The 18,781-nt window shown below is 36.0% G+C and overlaps 1 protein-coding gene across 2 annotated transcripts in view; it reads right to left on the bottom strand.

Annotated features, from left to right (window-relative positions):
* The window catches only part of HSD17B4 (hydroxysteroid 17-beta dehydrogenase 4), a 79,226-nt gene that overhangs the window by 53,742 nt on the left and 6,703 nt on the right, over positions 1-18,781 (bottom strand). The window contains exons 2-8 of one of the 2 annotated variants that reach the window (XM_076008310.1): positions 16,930-16,967; positions 16,723-16,830; positions 13,769-13,828; positions 12,518-12,539; positions 11,632-11,678; positions 9,665-9,749; positions 8,347-8,534 (exon numbers count right to left, since the gene is read on the bottom strand). In XM_076008310.1, coding sequence (XP_075864425.1) covers positions 8,347-8,534; positions 9,665-9,749; positions 11,632-11,678; positions 12,518-12,539; positions 13,769-13,828; positions 16,723-16,830; positions 16,930-16,948 — 529 coding nt within the window. In that variant the 5' untranslated portion in view covers positions 16,949-16,967. The remainder of the gene's footprint in view (positions 1-8,346; positions 8,535-9,664; positions 9,750-11,631; positions 11,679-12,517; positions 12,540-13,768; positions 13,829-16,722; positions 16,831-16,929; positions 16,968-18,781) is intronic. The other variant, XM_076008309.1, reaches the window with a different exon arrangement.

The raw sequence follows: 18,781 nt of genomic DNA, 5'->3' as shown, positions 1-18,781 counted from the left end.
TATTTCTGGGGTATTCTGTGACATTTGATACCATATACAATGTATAATGATCAAATGAAAGTAATAGGATATCCATCACCTCAAACATTTATCTTTGTGTGTGTAAAACACATCTATAAAATCCAATTGACCATTATTTTAGGTAAGAAAAAAGAACATAAGCCACATAGGAAAAATACTTCTGCCTTGTACCTTATTTCATATATTACAATTAATAATATAAGCAAATATTCTTGCTTTCTAGTTTATTCTCAAGCCCCTAGCTTACCTAGCATTTATTAAACTCAATTTTATAAACAAAAAACCAAGGTTCAGGCTAGGCGGAGAGGCTCACACCTGTAATCCTAGCACTTTGGGAGGCCAAGGTGGGAGAATTGCTTGAAGCCAGGAGTTCGAAACCAGCCTGAGCAAGAGCAAGACCCCATCTCTACAAAAAATAGAAAAATTATCCTAGCTCTTGGGAGGCCGAGGCGGGCGGATTGCTCAAGGTCAGGAGTTCGAAACCAGCCTGAGCAAGAGCGAGACCCCGTCTCTACTATAAATAGAAAGAAACCAATTGGCCAACTAACATATATATATATAAAATTAGCCGGGCATGGTGGCACATGCCTGTAGTCCCAGCTACTCGGGAGGCTGAGGCAGAAGGATTACTTGAGCCCAGGAGTTTGAGGTTGCTGTGAGCTAGGCTGATGCCACGGCACTCACTCTAGCCTGGACAACAAAGTGAGACTCTGTCTCAAAAAAAAAAAAAAAAAAAAAAAAAGCAAACAAACAAAAAATAGAAAAATTATCCAGACACGGTGGTATGTACCTGTAGTCCCAGCTACTCAGGAGGCTGAGGCAAGAGAATCATTTGAGCCCAGGAATCATTTGAGGTTGCAGTGAGCTAGGATGACACTACTGCACTCTAGCCTGGGCAACAGAGCAAGACCCTGTCTCAAAAACCAAACAAACAAACAAACAAAAAACCCCAAAGCTCAAGAAGGTAAATAAAATGTGAGAGAAGTCCCGTAGCTAGTAATATATAAAGTTCTATGTAATCAAAATTAGAATTTAAGTTTATTTACACAACCCAGTGTTTCTTCTACAATATTAGATGTCAGGATATCTAGCATTATAGCGAGCCAGGTACTCTGAGGAACACCTTCATTGCCAGAAACGAGATTTTTTTAAGCATTATTGAGATAGGAAGGCACCACCCCCCCCCAAGCAAATAAATAAATAAATAAAGAGTCCCTAGTGCCACACTGCAAGGAAGGCAGGGTTGAACGGATACCACTATTGTACTGATACCTAAATTCTTAGAGATAGCGCAGCATCAAGATGAGGTCCTACGCCTAAACCATTCTCATTGAACCTCAAATTTCAAGAAAAACTGAAGGAGACCAAGGTTGGCTATGCCCTCTAGTTACCAGCAGCAGCAAAGATAAAACCTCTCTGAAGAAAATGCCACCAATTTAAAACACAGAACAAACACAGGTTAAGATCAGATAAAGAGGTCATACTTAAAAATCACCAAGCACTCAAGAAAGAAAGTCGTGAGATGTTTGAACTTAAAAATATATAGAAAAGCTAACTACTGATTCACAAAATAAAGAATATAATCACAATGGTAAGCCAACACCAAGAAACTGTCAGGAATAGATATGTAGAATACATGTGGCAGAAGGAGAAGGGACTTGGGTGGTGCACAGCTACTTGGCTGGCCAGAGGTGGCCCATGGGGCTGTTTCTTGGACCTGAGATATGGGCACACAACTGCTCAGCCAGCCTGGGGGCAAGTCTGCTGGGGGGGGGGGGGGCAACAGAGCTGTTTCTCAGGTCTGACACACACACACACACACACAAGGCTGTCCAGTTGGCTCAAGGGAGTGCCTGCCAGGGACAGTCCCCAGGGCTGTTTCTCAGGTCTCGGACTTAGGCTCTTGGCTGCTTGGTAATGCTCTAGTTTGGGGGCTGTGTGATAGCTATAAAAGAGGCTCCAATGATCCCCACGTTTTTGCATTTACCCCTTTTTGTAGTATCCTCCCACAACGTCCCACAGTTAAGTCTGTGTGATCAATATAGGACAGAAGTGATGGCATGTCACTTACGAAACTAGGTTATAAAGACACTGCAACTTCTGCCTTAGTGGCTCTCGCTTTCAAATCATTAGCTCTGGGGAAAGGCAGCTACCTACTCTATCAAGAACAGTCCTATGGAAAGGCATACCTGGTGAAAAACTGAGGCCTCCTAACAATGGGCAGGAAGGAATGGAGGCCTCTTGCCAACTGCCATGTACATGAATGAGTTTGAAAGTGTATCCTCCAAACCAGTCAAGATTTCAAAAGACGGGAGTGCCATCAAACATTTTGATTAAAACCTCATTAAATCATCCCAGGGATGCAGGGATGGTTCAACATACGTAAATCTATAAATGCAATTCACCACATAAACAGAAGCAAAAACAAAGACCACATGATTCCTTCAATAGACGCAGAAAAAGCTTTTGACAAAATTCAACACCCTTTCATGATACGAACACTTAAGAAAATAGGCATAGAAGGGACATACCTAAAAATGATACAAGCCATATATGACAGACCCGTAGCCAACATCATACTGAATGGGGAAAGATTGAAATCATTCCCACTTAGAACTGGAACCAGACAAGGCTGCCCACTATCTCCACTTCTGTTCAACATAGTGCTGGAAGTCTTGGCTACAGCAATCAGACAGGAAAATGGAATCAAAGGTATCCAAATAGGGGCAGAAGAGATCAAACTTTCACTGTTTGCTGATGATATGATATTGTATCTAGAAAACCCCAAGGATTCAACCAAGAAACTCCTGGAACTGATCAATGAATTTAGTAAAGTCTCAGGATACAAAATTAATACACAGAAATCAGAGGCATTCATATACGCCAACAACAATCTAATTGAGAACCAAATCAAAGACTCAATTCCCTTCACAATAGCAACAAAGAAATTAAAGTACCTAGGAATATATTTAACCAAAGAGGTAAAAGACCTCTACAGGGAGAACTATGAAACACTGAGGAAGGAAATAGCAGAGGATGTAAACAGATGGAAATCCATACCATGCTTGTGGATCGGCAGACTCAATATCATCAAATGTCTATACTACCCAAACTGATCTACAGATTCAATGCAATACCTATTAAAATCCCATCAGCATTCTTCACAGATATAGAAAAAATAATTTTACGCTTCGTATGGAACCAAAGAAGACCCCGAATATCAAGAGCAATTCTAGGCAACAAAAACAAAATGGGAGGCATTAATATGCCAGATATCAAACTATACTACAAAGCTGTAGTAATTAAAACAATATGGTATTGGCACAAAAACAGGAATATTGACCAGTGGAACAGATGTGAGAATCCTGATATAAAACCATCCTCATATAGCCATCTCATCTTTGACAAAGCAGACAAAAACATACGCTGGGGAAAAGAATCCCTCTTCAATAAATGGTGCTGGGAAAACTGGATAGCCACCTGTAGAAGGCTAAAACAGGACCCACACCTTTCACCTCTCACAAAAACCAACTCACGCTGGATAACAGACTTAAACCTAAGATATGAAACTATTAGAACTCTAGAGGAAAAAGTTGGAAACACTCTCCTAGACATCGGCCTGGGCAAAGAGTTTATGAAGAAGATTGCCCCAAAGGCAATCACAGCAGCAACAAAAATAAATAAATGAGACATGATCAAACTACAAAGCTTCTGCATAGCCAAAGAAATAGTCACGAAAGTAAACAGACAACCTACAGAATGGGAGAAAATTTTTGCATCCTATGCATCCGATAAGGGACTGATAACTAGAATATACTTAGAACTCACGAAAATTAGGAAGAAAAAATCAAATAACCCCATTAAAAAGTGGGCAAAGGACTTGAACAGAAATTTTTCTAAAGAAGACAGAAGAACGGCCAACAAACATATGAAGAAATGCTCAACATCTCTAATCATCAGGGAAATGCAAATCAAAACCACAATGAGATATCACTTAACCCCAGTGAGAATGGCCTTTATCAAAAAATCTCCAAACAATAAATGCTGGCGTGGTTGCGGAGAGAGAGGAACACTCCTACACTGCTGGTGGGACTGCAAACTAGTTCAACCTCTGTGGAAAGCAATATGGAGATACCTTAAAGCGATACAAGTGAATCTACCATTTGATCCAGCAACCCCATTGCTGGGCATCTACCCAAATGATCCAGTGACACTCTACAAAAAAGACACCTGCACTCGAATGTTTATAGCAGCACAATTCATAATTGCAAGGCTGTGGAAACAGCCCAAGTGCCCATCAATCCAAGAATGGATTAATAAAATGTGGTATATGTACACCATGGAGTACTATTCAGCTCTAAGAAACAATGGTGATATAGCACATCCTATATTTTCCTGGTTAGAGCTGGAACCCATACTACTAAGTGAAGTATCCCAAGAATGGAAAAACAAGCACCAGATATATTCTCCAGCAAACTGGTATTAACTGAGTAGCACCTAAGTGGTCACATAGGTGCTACAGTAATAGGGTATTGGGCAGGTGGGAGGGGGGAGGGGGGCGGGTATATACATACATAGTGAGTGAGATGTGCACCATCTGGGGGATGGTCATGATGGAGACTCAGACTTTTGGGGGGAGGGGGGGAAATGGGCATTTATTGAAACCTTAAAATCTGTACCCCCATAATATGCCAAAATAAAAAAAATAATTAAAAAAAAAAAAAAAACCTCATTAAAGATGTAGAACCAGAAACTCCCAGCTAGGCCACTCTAGATTCCTGACCCCAGAAACTGAATGAGATAATAAATGTTTGTTGTTTTCATCTACTAAGTTTTAGAGTAATTTACTACACAGTAGTAAATAACTAATAACAGCTTGGTAAGTTAGTTCCTGGGTAATCATTATAGGATTATGTTTTACTTCATGTAAGAAACATGTAAATTATATATATTACTGTTCATGTGTCAAAAATATTTCCAAGGAGAAATGAAATTGCAAATTTCTCCACACATTACTCATATCTGGTTCCTTAACAAATAAATCCTTTGATAGACTGTAAGTGGATATTTTAGAGGGGGAGAAGAAAAACTTCAAAATAAATTTTCAATTTTTCTAAACTATAAAAGAGTAAAAAAAGAAAAAAAAAAAAGAATTGTAGAACCTGAAGGGTTATTTTTAAATGATCTACAACAACTTTCTTACTTTACAGAAGAGAAAATAGGTCCAGAAAGATCAAATCATTTGTCTAAAGTAGATCTTATTTTCTAAATTTCTTTTACTAGAGCATGGTAGACATAAAGGATGATACTACATTAAACATTTAACTTATGTCTCTAGAGTAGGGGTCCCCAACTAAGGTGAGTTGTATAATTATTTCATTATATATCACAATGTAATAATAATAGAATAAAGTGTACAATAAACGTAATATGCTTGAATAATCCTGAAACCATCCTCCCCTCCCTAGTCTGTGGAAAAATTGTCTCCTATGAAAATGGTCCCTGGTGCCAAAAAGGTTGGGGACTGCTACTCTAGAGGTTCAAACCTGCCCAAATAAATGTAGCTACATTCCCAAAGGAAAACAAATTTTAAACCTAAAGTTTTAAATACTTTCTTGAATTTACTGCTTCCCAAAGAGTCTAGAGCTCATAGCAAAAAGTGACTAAGGTAGAAGCCTAGCAAAGGAATGAATGATAAGCAGGAAATTTTAAATAGTGGTTATCTCTAGGTGTGAAGCAGAAGGGTAGGATAAAGGGGACAAAGTTAGATCTAAGTTATTAGTAATGTTCCAGTTCTTGGGTTGAGAAGTGAGTATATGAATATTTATGATATTTTTATGCTTTCTTATCTATAACCCATACTATCTTGCATAAATATAATATTAAAATGAAAAATGCATATATTCTTTTAAAAATATGAAGAATTCCTTTGACATGAATATGCGAGCACAGCTAGCCACAGTGGTGTGTGCCTGAGGTCCCAGCTACTCAGGAGGATCACCTGAGCCTAGGAGTTCAAGGCTACAGTGAGCTATGTTGGATTGTACCACTACACTCCAGCCTGGGCAAAAAAGTGAAACCCTCAAAAAAAAAAAAAAAAAAAAAGATTATGAGAGCATAAGGAGTTTTTAAAGAAAGGGACCTTATAAAACTGGCCCTACTGACAAGGAAAAAAGGAAAAAAAACAAAAAACAGATCTCAGGTCCAAATATCTATTCTACGCTAAAGCAAATTGGTTAGGCAGAGCTCTTGGCAAAGGCTAGAAAGTATTGCTGTAGTATAACAAATTTCAAGTTCTGAAACGAATGTTAGTTCCAATGTGAAAGGAAAATGGTGCTGTAAATAAGTATTTGTGGGGCGACTTCCGGGGCCCCGCTCTTGGGGCCCCAGAACCTCGTCCACGAGTGTATAATAAAGCCACGTGGTTTGGCCCCCCCCAAAAAAAAAAAAAAAAAAAAATAAGTATTTGTGTTCCATGAAGTAGCTAATTTTAAATTAGCTATTCATCAATTATTTCATACCATCTCACAGAAGCTACTTTTAAAGTATTATGGAAATTTTCTTTTCAGAAATACAGAAAGAACAAGAGTATAAAAAAACCATACACAGCCGGGCGCAGTGGCTCACACCTATAATCCTAGCACTCTGGGAGGCCGAGATGGGCAGATCATTTGAGCTCAGGAGTTCGAGACCAGCCTGAGCAAGAGCAAGACCCTATTTCTACTAAAAATAGAAATAAATTAGCTGGACAACTAAAACTATGTAGAAAAAATTAGCTGGGCATGGTGGCGCATGCCTGTAGTCCCAGCTACTTAGGAGGCTGAGGCAGGAGGATCACTTGGGCCTAGAAGTTTGAGGTTGCTATGAGCTTGGCTGATGCCATGGCACTCTAGCCCGGGCAACAGAGTGAGACTCTGTTTCAAAAAAAAAAAAAGGGATTACAAAAATAGAAAGACAAGCCAAAGACTGGGGGAAAAAGTGTTTGTAAAACACATATCTGGGGGGAGGGGGGGAAATGGGCATTTATTGAAACCTTAAAGTCTGTACCCCCATAATATGCCGAAATAAAAAAAAAAAACAGAAAAAATAAATAAATAAAAAAATAAAACACATATCTGATAAGAGACTTATTTCAGAAATATACAAAGAACCCTCAAAATTCAAGAAAACAACTTGATTACAAAATGGGCAAAATATCTGACTAGACACCTCATCAGAAAAAATAAATAAATTACAAATAAGCACAGGAAAAAATGCTCAACACCACAGGTCATTAGGTAATTGCAAATTAAAATAATGAGATGTTGCTACACACCTATTAGAAAGACTAAAATCCAAAATACTGACAACAAATGCTGGCAAGTATGTGGAGCAATAAGAACTCTCATACGTTGTGGGTGGGAATGCAAAATGATAAGCCACATTGGAAAAGAGTCTGACAATTTCTTACAAAGCTAAACCTAGTCTTACCATACCATCCACCAATCATGGTCCTTGGTACCTAGCCAAATAAGTTGAAAACTTATGTCCACACAAAAACCTGTACACGAATGTTCATAGCAGTTTTACTGATAAGTGCCCAAAACTAGAAACAGCCAAGATGTCCCTCAACAAGTGAATGAACAAATGGTAGTACATCCATACCATGGTTTAATAAAAAGAAATGAGCTTCAATCTCCCAAGCATTCAAGAAGAAAAGGAAAGAAATGATTAGGCGAAGCACAGGGATTTTTTAGGGCAGTGAAACTATTCTGTGTGATACTGTAACAGTAGATACATGACATTTACGCATGTGTGAAAAACCCATACAACTGTACAACACAAAGACTGAACCCCAGGATAAACTAGGAACTTTAGTTAATAATAATGGATCGATACTGATTCATCAGTTGTAACACATATACCACTCTGATGCAAGATGTTAATCATAAGTGAAACTGTGTAGGAGGCGGAGTATATGGGAACTCTCTGTACTATTTGCCCACTTTTTCTGTAAACCTAAAAATGCTCTAAAAAAGTATGTCTTTAACAATAATTATAAAACAGTAAGAGTGCTATTACCCCATTCTGTTAAAAATATGTGTGTATGTCTATCTATGCAGAGAAAAAGAGTGAAAGTTTCCTTTAGTATGATAGAATTATAGGTCATTTCTAATTTTTTCCTTTATATTTTTTCTAAATTTTCCACAATGAACACAAGTTACACATAATGCTTTTGAAATTAGAAAGAAAACAAATTTTTTAAGTATTGAGAAAATTAAATACTTTTCCAAAGCTTACTGCACACATATTTGTGGGTAACACCACTGAAAAACACAAGGTTACCTTCAGGCAAAACAGTCTGAGTCATCCGTGATCCAGCAGTAGGGGCAATAGTGTTACAATGAATGTTGCTTTTACTGCCTTCAATTGCAAGAGTATTTGACAGGCCCAGAACACCCAGCTTTGCAGCAGTATAATTGGCCTGGCCAAAGTTGCCATATATTCCTGAGGCTGATGAAGTCATAATGATCCTAAAAGGAAAATCCATTGCTCAGTATCATTTTTTTATGTTTTGATAACATTGCAACTCTAATTCTATTTTGATACTACTGCACCTGTCAAAAGCCATTCTGTGTACTTCCATTAGCTTTTCACAGTCATGATTCATATATCTAAAACAATATTTATACATAAAGTAATCTTTTTAAATTCAACTACAAGATTTAATTGTTTTAAAAAGAATTCCTGGTCAGAACTAAATGAGTTTAATTGTAAGAATGTATACTCATTATCTATCAAAAACAACAATAAATATTCATAAACAAAATAAATTGGCAATATGTAAGTTAAAGTTAAATTTTTAGCAAGACATATTAGTTCAAGCAGTTCTAATTCTTCAGTCCTCATCACTTGGCCTCTCTCCCTTTCTGGATATTAAATGTCTCATTAATACGATGCCATCTCATACTATTTACCCAACCTCACTCTACTAGACCAAATAAAATAAGTCACACCATCTATTCTCAGAAACTGCTAGGATCAGGATAAACTATAAATCTCCAGTGAAAACAGGCATCAAAAACAATTTGCTTATAGCAGGTGTGCATGAACCCTAAATTAACAGGAATGACCCTAACACTAGAGTGCAATAGAGGGCATGAATTAAGTGTACTAGCACTGCCACATTCTGAGTTACTCCCGGAGAAGCAATCATGAGAAGCCCTACAGTTCCTAAACAGTTTATAAAGACTAACTCATGTCTGACCACTAGCAGTTAGCAGGAAATAGCCACCTGTCGTTCTCTTGTTAGTCAATGGACACACAAAATGACACGCTGCTTACAGAATAATGTACAGTTGAATCCTCAATGTTTGTACTACTTTCTAAAATGCCAGAGAACAAGAAAATCCTTAATAAAAAGTAAGCAGTAAAAAAATATATATATAAAGCTGTTCAGCTCAGCTAATCTGTGCCTACATGACACCAATTTAATGAGAGGGTAAGTACTAAGACTACATATTACAAAGCCTGTACATATCTAAAGATGTCTTTCTCAATGTCAAGCAATCATTTCATAACACTTTTAAAATCTTGCCCTGTGCACAAGAACCCACACACACAACAATTCCCATCTGCCTTGACAGCCACATGGCAACTCTACCTTCCATATTTCTGTTTCTTCATGTGATCCCATGCTGCCCGGGTCACTTGGAATGAGCCCCGCAAATGAACTCTGTGGATTAAATCTAAAACAAGAAATAATTTTTATTATATATTTTGTCAAAAACTAAATAGACATGTCTCAGAATGAACACAAGCAATGGTATAGTTATACAAAGATGTTCATTATATACTTAGTATTCAAAATCACCTATTGTCACACTCCTTTCTGATTTTGCTTTTGTTCCAATTATGCTACAAACAGTTCACACCCAGACTTACCAATTTTCCTCATAATTTATAAAATTATTATAATTCCTATACATGTCTACATACAATGGCATCTTTAATTTATGCCCACTTTACATAAAAATATGCTAATATAAATAGCCAGGAGTTTTACATATATAATTGGTACTAAACACTAATATCAGTTAAAGCATAATCATAAATCACACTGTTAATCACCAAGAAATATTTATAAAATACTCACTATATACCTATTGTTACCAAGGTTTTCAAATGAGTACAGAAAAGTGGGAGGGAGGCAGGCCTGTTTTCAGAGATTTCAATCAAACAAAGAGACCCCTTAGGAAATGTTCAGATAGATAACTTTAGATTTTATTCCTTAATTGTCAAGTTTTTTAACTGTTCTTACTTATTTTTGTTGAAACAAATGTTTTCATATGTATATCGGAACAATTTAAGAGTGAAACAAGGAACTTAAAAAAATGTAAAGAAAAGGCTCATGCCTGTAATCCTAGCACTCTGGAAGGCGGAGGTGGGCGGATTGCTCAAGGTCAGGAGTTCAAAACCAGCCTAAGAAAGAGCGAGACCCGTCTCTACCATAAATAGAAAGAATTAATTGGCCAACTAAAAATATATAGAGAAAAAATTAGCCAGGCATGGTGGCGCATGCCTGTAGTCCCAGCTACTTGGGAGGCTGAGGCAGAAGGATTGCTTGAGCCCAGGAGTTTGAGGTTTCTGTGAGCTAGGCTGATGCCATGGCACTCTAGCCTGGACAACAGAGTGAGACTCTGTCTCAAAAAAAAAAAAAAAAAAAAAAAAAAAAGGAAAAAAAAAGGTAGTCAGGAGTGGTGGGCTTAGGGATGGAATCAGAGAAGGAACATCACAGTTCCATCACAGCTCCAAGAAAAGCACCGACATTAAGCGATCCCTTGCCAGCAAATATCATCTTTCTTAGAAGCTTCTTTTTCACTCCAGCTGTTACAAGGGAAGAGGAAACTAAAGCTCTTCTTAGCTTAATTCTAAATCACAAAGATATTTTGCTTCTTCCAAAAGAACTTCTGACCATATTTCCCAGAGGCACACTCTATAAACAACCGTATAGTTGTTTCACCTCAGTTTCCATGCTTCCCACTGTCTCGACCACCACTGTTTGTTTTAGTTCTGATGGCTGATGAAAAGTAAGGATAAAGAAGAGCAAAAAAAAAACAAATTTGTAACTATGATTTGTTCATTATCTAACTCAATCTTTCCAACATGGCAAAGAAAAATGGAAATCTTTCTTGTTTATTAGAAACTTCCAGGTTTTGTCCTCAGATCTCCCATCAACTTAAGTGCCCTAGACTCTTTTCCATATCCTGCTTCTGCTCTTGGAAAAAGAATCACAGAGCTAGATAAGTATGAAGAATGTTAGAGTTAATATGTCTAGAAAATGCTGACAACCTTTTAAGAAGAAAAAGGAGGAAACAAATTTGAAGAAATAAAATCCTTTTAGGTAACTTCTGCCAAATGATTTAACATTTTTTAAATTTATTAAATGTTTAAAAAAAGGCTACTTCTAACTATTCATCACTTTCAGTATAGACCTTATTCATCATTTATAATAGTAGCAGCAAAAGTAGGTAGAAACTGTTTTTTGCTTAAATGTATAAATTTATCAAATATTAAAGAGGCAAAATGGACAGGTATGTTCCACAGAGACATATATTAAAAACAACTTACCCCAGTCTTCATCGCTTATCCTAGCAAAGGAACGGTCCCTCAGAATTCTAAAAAATTGATATTGTATAGGGTAAGAAAGTGAAAGGGGGGCAGTATACACTTAAAAAAATAACTACATGTACGTTAGTTGCATAGAGCACCCTTGACACCCTTGACATAAGTAAGTGACAGCATCTTAAATTTTAAAAGACATCACACCAGCAGGGACCAAATGTTTGTCTAAAAATAAAGACACACTCAACCAAACAAGGGTGTAACCTTTTACCATCAGCCCTCAACTGAAGACTCAGGGACTCAAAAAAAAAAACAACAAAACAGGATTTCACCACTTTGACATGGCTGTCTCAAGACCATCTTGCTGTCACTCATGATCAGCACCCAGCATCTGCCACCAAAGGCTCTACTCAAATCAAAGACTTTTCCCTAGCCATATCAAGGACTCTGCCTTTCAAGACATTGACAACCGTCCAGATCAGCCCAGGACATTCTCCTTGTCCGGGTCTCTCTCCTTGGACTGGTTTGTTAACCTGTTTTCCTATGGCCCTTTCTCTTAATGTTAAATGTTACTCTATTTAATCTACAGATTAAAAATTTTAATCTATAACAATTATATATTTATTAAGTATACTACTATGCACAGTTTACAATATTGACTGACTTGTAGATAGGCTTGAGCCTATGTGCCTGTGACTCTCATTACCGAGTAAATGGGTAGTACTAGAAAAAATTGCCTCCTTGGGAACTCCATATAGCTCATGGCTTTCTTGATTAAATATGCATGAATAAAAGTGTGACCTTGTAAAAAGACACAAACATACATGGACCCAGTTATATCTGACCTTGCACTACTCATGACATTACTAAAAATGAAAAAAGAAATACTCACCCAGCATTGTTGACCACAACATCTAAAATACAAAAAGATCCAGTCATAAATATTAAAGCAAGCATATTAATTTGCATTTGCTTACAACTCACATTTCTTTCAAAAATAACTTTTTTCCCCACGTAAAAGTAAATATAATAAAGAGTGCTATCAAAACAGAAGTTTATACTTGTAGCAAAAAAAATTTGATTCACAAAAGACAGATAGCATAATATATCAGTGCATTCCTCTTAAACTTAGAGATCTAAATTATCCCACCTCTACTTTCTATCGAAGTTCTATCAGCCTACTTATAGAATTAGCTGTTGCGTAACTCTTAGGTTCTGAGGATTCAGAACTATAAGCCATCCTTCATTTAACCCCAAATTCACTTAGGAAATTAAAAGTTTAAAAGATTGTTCCTTACCACTCAAAAGTAAAAAGCCCAAAAAGAAAACAATTAGAAAAACTCATGCTGTACTTAATTATATTCTCAATATACAGAGAAAATAATTATTTTGTAAGGTTCAACCACCATCTTGTGGCTATTTGCACCCTATGGCTTGAAAACTTTATGGTCTCTATTCCTCTGGCAAATGATATGTAAACATGGTTCTTATGAGTCCAACCAAACATAATGAGAAAAATAAATGTGCTAGACCAAATACAAAAAGGGGAGAGCACATTCAATTTACTATAAGTAATGTTTCCAGGCTGTAAACATGTTGAGCACATCTGCTGTGATGCCTCCCCCTCTAATAATTCAACAATCTTTTATTAAGAATGTATGGGGCTAAACTGGGAAGATTATCTAGAGAAATATGGACAAAACAATATATTTGAAATGTTTCTTTAAAATAAAGATTAATTTGCAAGAAATTAGATCATTTTCATCTAAATCATTATAATTATCCAAAAGAATCCACTGCATCCTATTTTGTAAAAAGACTCATTTATATTTTATCTTATAAACATTTTGAGATTTAATTGGATTATGATTTTTAAAAGGGCACTGAGCAAATGCTTGCAAGTTTTTTTAAGCATTTAAGGTGCAAAAAGCAATAAAAAACCTCAAGACAAACATTCATAAAGTTGTCACCTCAAGCCATTTATGAAGTAAGGTAGGATAAAAATAATAACTAACTAATAATACAAGCCTAAAAATTCAATTATGAAGAGAGATTTGCTTAATAAAGGAAAGTAAACTTTAAAATATTTTATAAGAAAGGTAGAAGCTGCTCTAGAAGGAACATTAACACAAAGAAACATCACCTATTCTTCCAAAAGCATCCAAAGCTGTCTTCACAACCTTCTCTCCTGCTTCCACTGAATCTGAGGGAAAAGAAAATTTAGTAAAAAAAATGTCAGCAATCTTCCTCACATATGACTTCTAAATTCTGTGGATCAGAGCACGCAACAGATATAATATAATATACTATTCACACAACAGAACTCATTTCCAAGAAAAATACATTTATATTACTAGCACATAACAAATCAAAATATAGATGGTCTGATATTACAAAAGGAAATTAGCCCTCAGACAATTTTTCAACCTACAATAAAAAGGGGGCAGAAGGGAGATGACTAAAAACTATTTGGCAAATACTATCTAAAACAGCACTGCCCAATAACACTTTCTGTGAAGACAGAACTGTCCTATTTCTGTACTGTTCAATATGGTAGCCACTAACCACATGTGACTCTAAATCCTCAAAATGTGGCTAGTATGACAGACAAACTGAATATTTCATTTTATTTAATTTATATTTTATTTTATTTGTTTTGTTTTTTTGAAACAGAGTCTAACTTTGTTGCCCAGGCTAGAGTGAGTGCCGTGGCATCAGCCTAGCTCACAGCAACCTCAAACTCCTGGGCTTAAGCAATCCTGCTGTCTCAGCCTCCCAAGTAGCTGGGACTACAGGCATGCGCCACCATGCCCGGCTTATTTTATTTATATATATATATATATATATATATATATATACATATATATATATATTAGTTGGCCAGTTAATTTCCTTCTATTTATAGTAGAGACGGGGTCTCACTCTTGCTCACGCTGGTTTCAAACTCCTGACCTCAAGCAATCTGCCCGCCTCAGCCTCCCAGAGTGCTAGGATTACAGGCATGATGTATTTAATTTTAAATAGTTACATAAGCACTTCCTCTTAAGGATACAAATGAGAATTTACGAGAGGGGGAAGTGCACACTTAATTTGGAAAAGCATGTTCAGTGCTATGTAACTCCATGTGGAAAACAAATCTGCTGTTTCTATAATACTAACTACAATAAGAAAAGTTCAACAAAATCTTATAGTTTTGTTATTTTCCAATAATCAGCTCAAGGGAAGGGCTCACATCCTCACAGTTGTGTGTCAAATGGTCTGCAGTCAACTCAACATCTCTACTGCCTCTTCTCTATTCTCTTCGATCACAGGGGAGGAGTCAGGAAATACAGTCAGTCCCTTCCCTGGGACAAATATAGTCCTGACTTAGATCTGCCAATAAGAGATACTCATCTAGAGGGTAGAAAAGTAGGAGAAGGCCACAGATACAGGGAATCTCATGAGCAGACTACACATGTAAGATTAACAACACATCTAGGTGAGCTTTTGAGAACCACTGCAGGCTGAGATGGTTACCAAGAGTTTCCCTGACTTTCACTTGTCCAGTCCTTCCAACGGTTGTGTGAGCCTCTGATTCCCTACATTAAAATCCTCACACTTGGAAAACCTAGTGGAGCTTCTATTTTCCTTACTAAAACCTGATCGATACACGTTGCATATCAGAACTAAAGGAAGGAGGAGTCTTGAATTTTTACCTTTAAAAAAAAGTTTTTTAAAACTCCAGAGTATAAAAAAGTTGAAACCATTTCTGTTAGATCTCCAATGTGAAAAAACATACTAAGATGTCTAATTATTCCCTCAAACATTCAAACCATACCCTATTTCTTTTCCCTTAAAATTTCAAAATGAAGTCAATCTAATGTTATCCCTGGCCCATAAAAACAATCTAATCTGCAGAAGTAAGCACTAGCTTTTTAAAGTAAATCTACTCAACAAGGATTCTTACAAATACTATTAGGATCAATACATCAAATGCAAAGGTTGTATTTACTACTTTTTCTCATGGTTTTATTTAATGCCTAACTTTGATTCTTAAGTTTTTACAAAGATAAGAAAGTTACACACAGTAGTGACCATTTGTGCGAAATGGAATATGGAGGCTGGGTACAGAAATGGGGCACTTTATTTCTTATACTATATTAAAAACAATTTTAGCCAGGCTTAAACCTGTAATCCTAGCAGTTTGGGAGACTGAGCTAGGAGGATCACTTGAGCCAGCAGTTGGAGACCAACCTGGGCAACATAATGAGATCCCATCTCTACAAAAAATTAAAAAATTAACTAGGCATAACATGCGCCTATAGTCCCAGCACCTATAGTCCCAGCTACTCAGGAAGCTGAGGCACGAAGATTGTTTGAGCCCAGGAGCTTGAGGTTGGAATGAGCTATGATGATGCCACTACCCTCCTGCCTGGGTGATGGAGCAAAAAAAAAAAAAAAAATTAAAAGAATAATTTAATATTCTGTAGAAATATATTACCTTTTAACTAAAACAGTTCTTATAAGAACATATCCATACCTATAATAATTTACTAATTATATCATGTGCTCATTAATAAAAATATTAAACAACAGAACAAAAGTTAGGAATCATATGAAATAATCTACATCAAAAGTTTAGGCTGGGGGAAGTGGTTCACACCTGTAATCCTAGCACTTTGGGAGGCCAAGGCGGGAGGATGCTTGAGGCCAGGAGTTCAAGACCAGCTTGAGCAAAAGAGAGATTCCATCTCCACAAAAAATAGAAAAATCAGCCAGGCATGATGGCACAAGCCTATAGTCCCAACTACCCAGGAGGCTGAGGCAAGAGGACAGCCTGAGCCCAGGAGTATGAGGTTGCAGTGAACTATGATGACGCCACTGCACTCTAGCCCAGGTGACAGATTGAGACCCTGTCTCAAAAAAATCAAAATTTTAAAAAATTTTCACATATTATATAAAATATGTCTTAAAGAGCTTTGGCTGGCTTAGATAAAATCTAATGTCATGATTACACTGGAATGCTGCAATATTTGCTCAAATACTATTAATGTAACCAACAGTATTGTTAGTTGAAGGAAAATAAAAGAAATAATATAGTTCTCCCAAATACCATACCATAGTTGGCTACTGCTTTTCCACCTTTCTTTCTTATTTCTTCAACAACCTTATCAGCAGCAAAGGAGCCTTTACCAACTCCCTTGATGTTCCCTCCTAAATCATTCACTGCAATGCAAAAATAAGCAAACAATAATTAATATCTAGACCTTCAAAGTAAAAGTTAAAAATGAAACTATAATTACTAATGAAAATTTAAATACACACTGTAAAATATCTTCTGCATCTCAAGAAAGTCTTTTTACCTGATGGTGATAAAGAACAAGCACAATCTTAAAATATTAGACAGAGAAGCACATTTGTAAATTTTCAGAAAACATACTGTGTCATGGTCTAGAATAGAATGACATAAAAACCACTTATTAAAAGAGGTCAAAAATTATATATAAAACTAATATGTGGCTAGCCACTATTTTATACTATGACTCCATCTTTATATGTTTAACAACTGACCATACTTACCACATAACATTTCCCTATATTCAATTATACAGTTACAAACAATTGAGCATTTACGGTTTGCAAGAAAATCTACAAAAGGACACATAAATGTATAAGAATGGTGCTTGTCCTCAAAAAAGCTTCTAATTTATTGAAAGTTATGTATGTTATGATCATAGACAGATTTTAGCATAAAGCATATATCAAGGCAAATATAACCAAATAATATGGACAAAGAGCAGAGTTAATTTATATAATAATTTAATGCAAATTTTTCAAAATAACATGTTAAAATTAATGAAAAGATATATACACCAATGCCATTTAACTTGGAAAAAACAGAATTTAAGAAAAAAACTTGGGACAAAGAATTTGCGTCATGAAATGATCTTTTGCACAGGATTACTGCATAGATTTTAAGGATTATAACAAAGATATTATTAATTAATAAATTACATGGTGGTATATACTAAAATTTAATGTTGAGGATTAACACAATTTTTAAAAAAGGTTTTTTTTTCTTCTAAAGAATAGCTCTTTTTTGAATTGGGGTGAGGGTTGAAAGCAGGATCAGGTAGTTAAATAGGTAATGGGATGATACAGAGAAAAAAACAATGCCTACCCTCACTTAAAATCAGCTAGGTCAAATATGTTTTCACTTAACTTTTTGTTTTAATGGGAAATTAGTTTTTCAAACTGTGGACTGGAATATAATGTTTTCTAACAGTATAATATTATCATTCTTACTGCAAATAAAAATTGCTTAGAAGACACATAATAATGGAAAGAGGCTTACATTATCCCTCACAAGATAAAAAAAAGTGATGATTCTCAAAAGACTGAATCCCTATTAATTGTTTATTTCCATGCAATTATTCAAATTACAAGAAAAAAACAGTTAAAAAATATCAAAATGTTAAGACCCTTTTAAAATAAGTACAAGAAAGTTCAAAAACAAATTGGAAAATGTGATATTTAAGTGAAGAAAGTCTTAGTCAATGAAACACTACCTCCAAGTGGAAATTACACAAAGTGCAACCAAACAGGTAAGCATAGAAAGCTCGATAAAGGATTTGTTGAGGTCAATTATGTACAGTTAAACAGTATCAGAAAAGATTTACCTACAAGTCTCTACAGTACAGAGCACTAAATTAACACTGACGCCTTTCAGTCATCTCATTATCACCACAGCTAAATTACTGGGATTAAAACCCTAACCAGAAAAGCACTGGTTAGCACACTGACTGCCACACTAGCAAAAAAAATGTTTTTCCTTGAGGCCACGGTGTTTTATTATGAAAATAGAATAAAAACTTCCAAAATAAAATGACCCTTTCTAATTTAACGAAAATTTATTATTTTTTATTGTTTTCTGTGCATGAGTTATATGTAACTTGAAAAACAGTTCTCACAGCTCCCAAGATGACTTACATACGCCTCACAAGTCCCTATGCTCAAAACTTGCGCGAGTTAAACACAACTCACATGGCAGTTACTGTGTTAGATATCATCAAAATGGCTGACTAGAAATGTCCAACCCTCACCTCCTCGACAAAGAAGGACCAAAACAACAAATAACTGCACTTTGAGTAGAGTATCTAAGGGAGAACACAGCAAT

This window comes from Microcebus murinus, chromosome 11, assembly GCF_040939455.1.
Source record: "Microcebus murinus isolate Inina chromosome 11, M.murinus_Inina_mat1.0, whole genome shotgun sequence".
Lineage (NCBI taxonomy): Eukaryota > Metazoa > Chordata > Mammalia > Primates > Cheirogaleidae > Microcebus > Microcebus murinus.
Note: the sequence above shows the minus strand (reverse complement) of the source record. Positions and strands in the feature narration are given on the sequence as shown.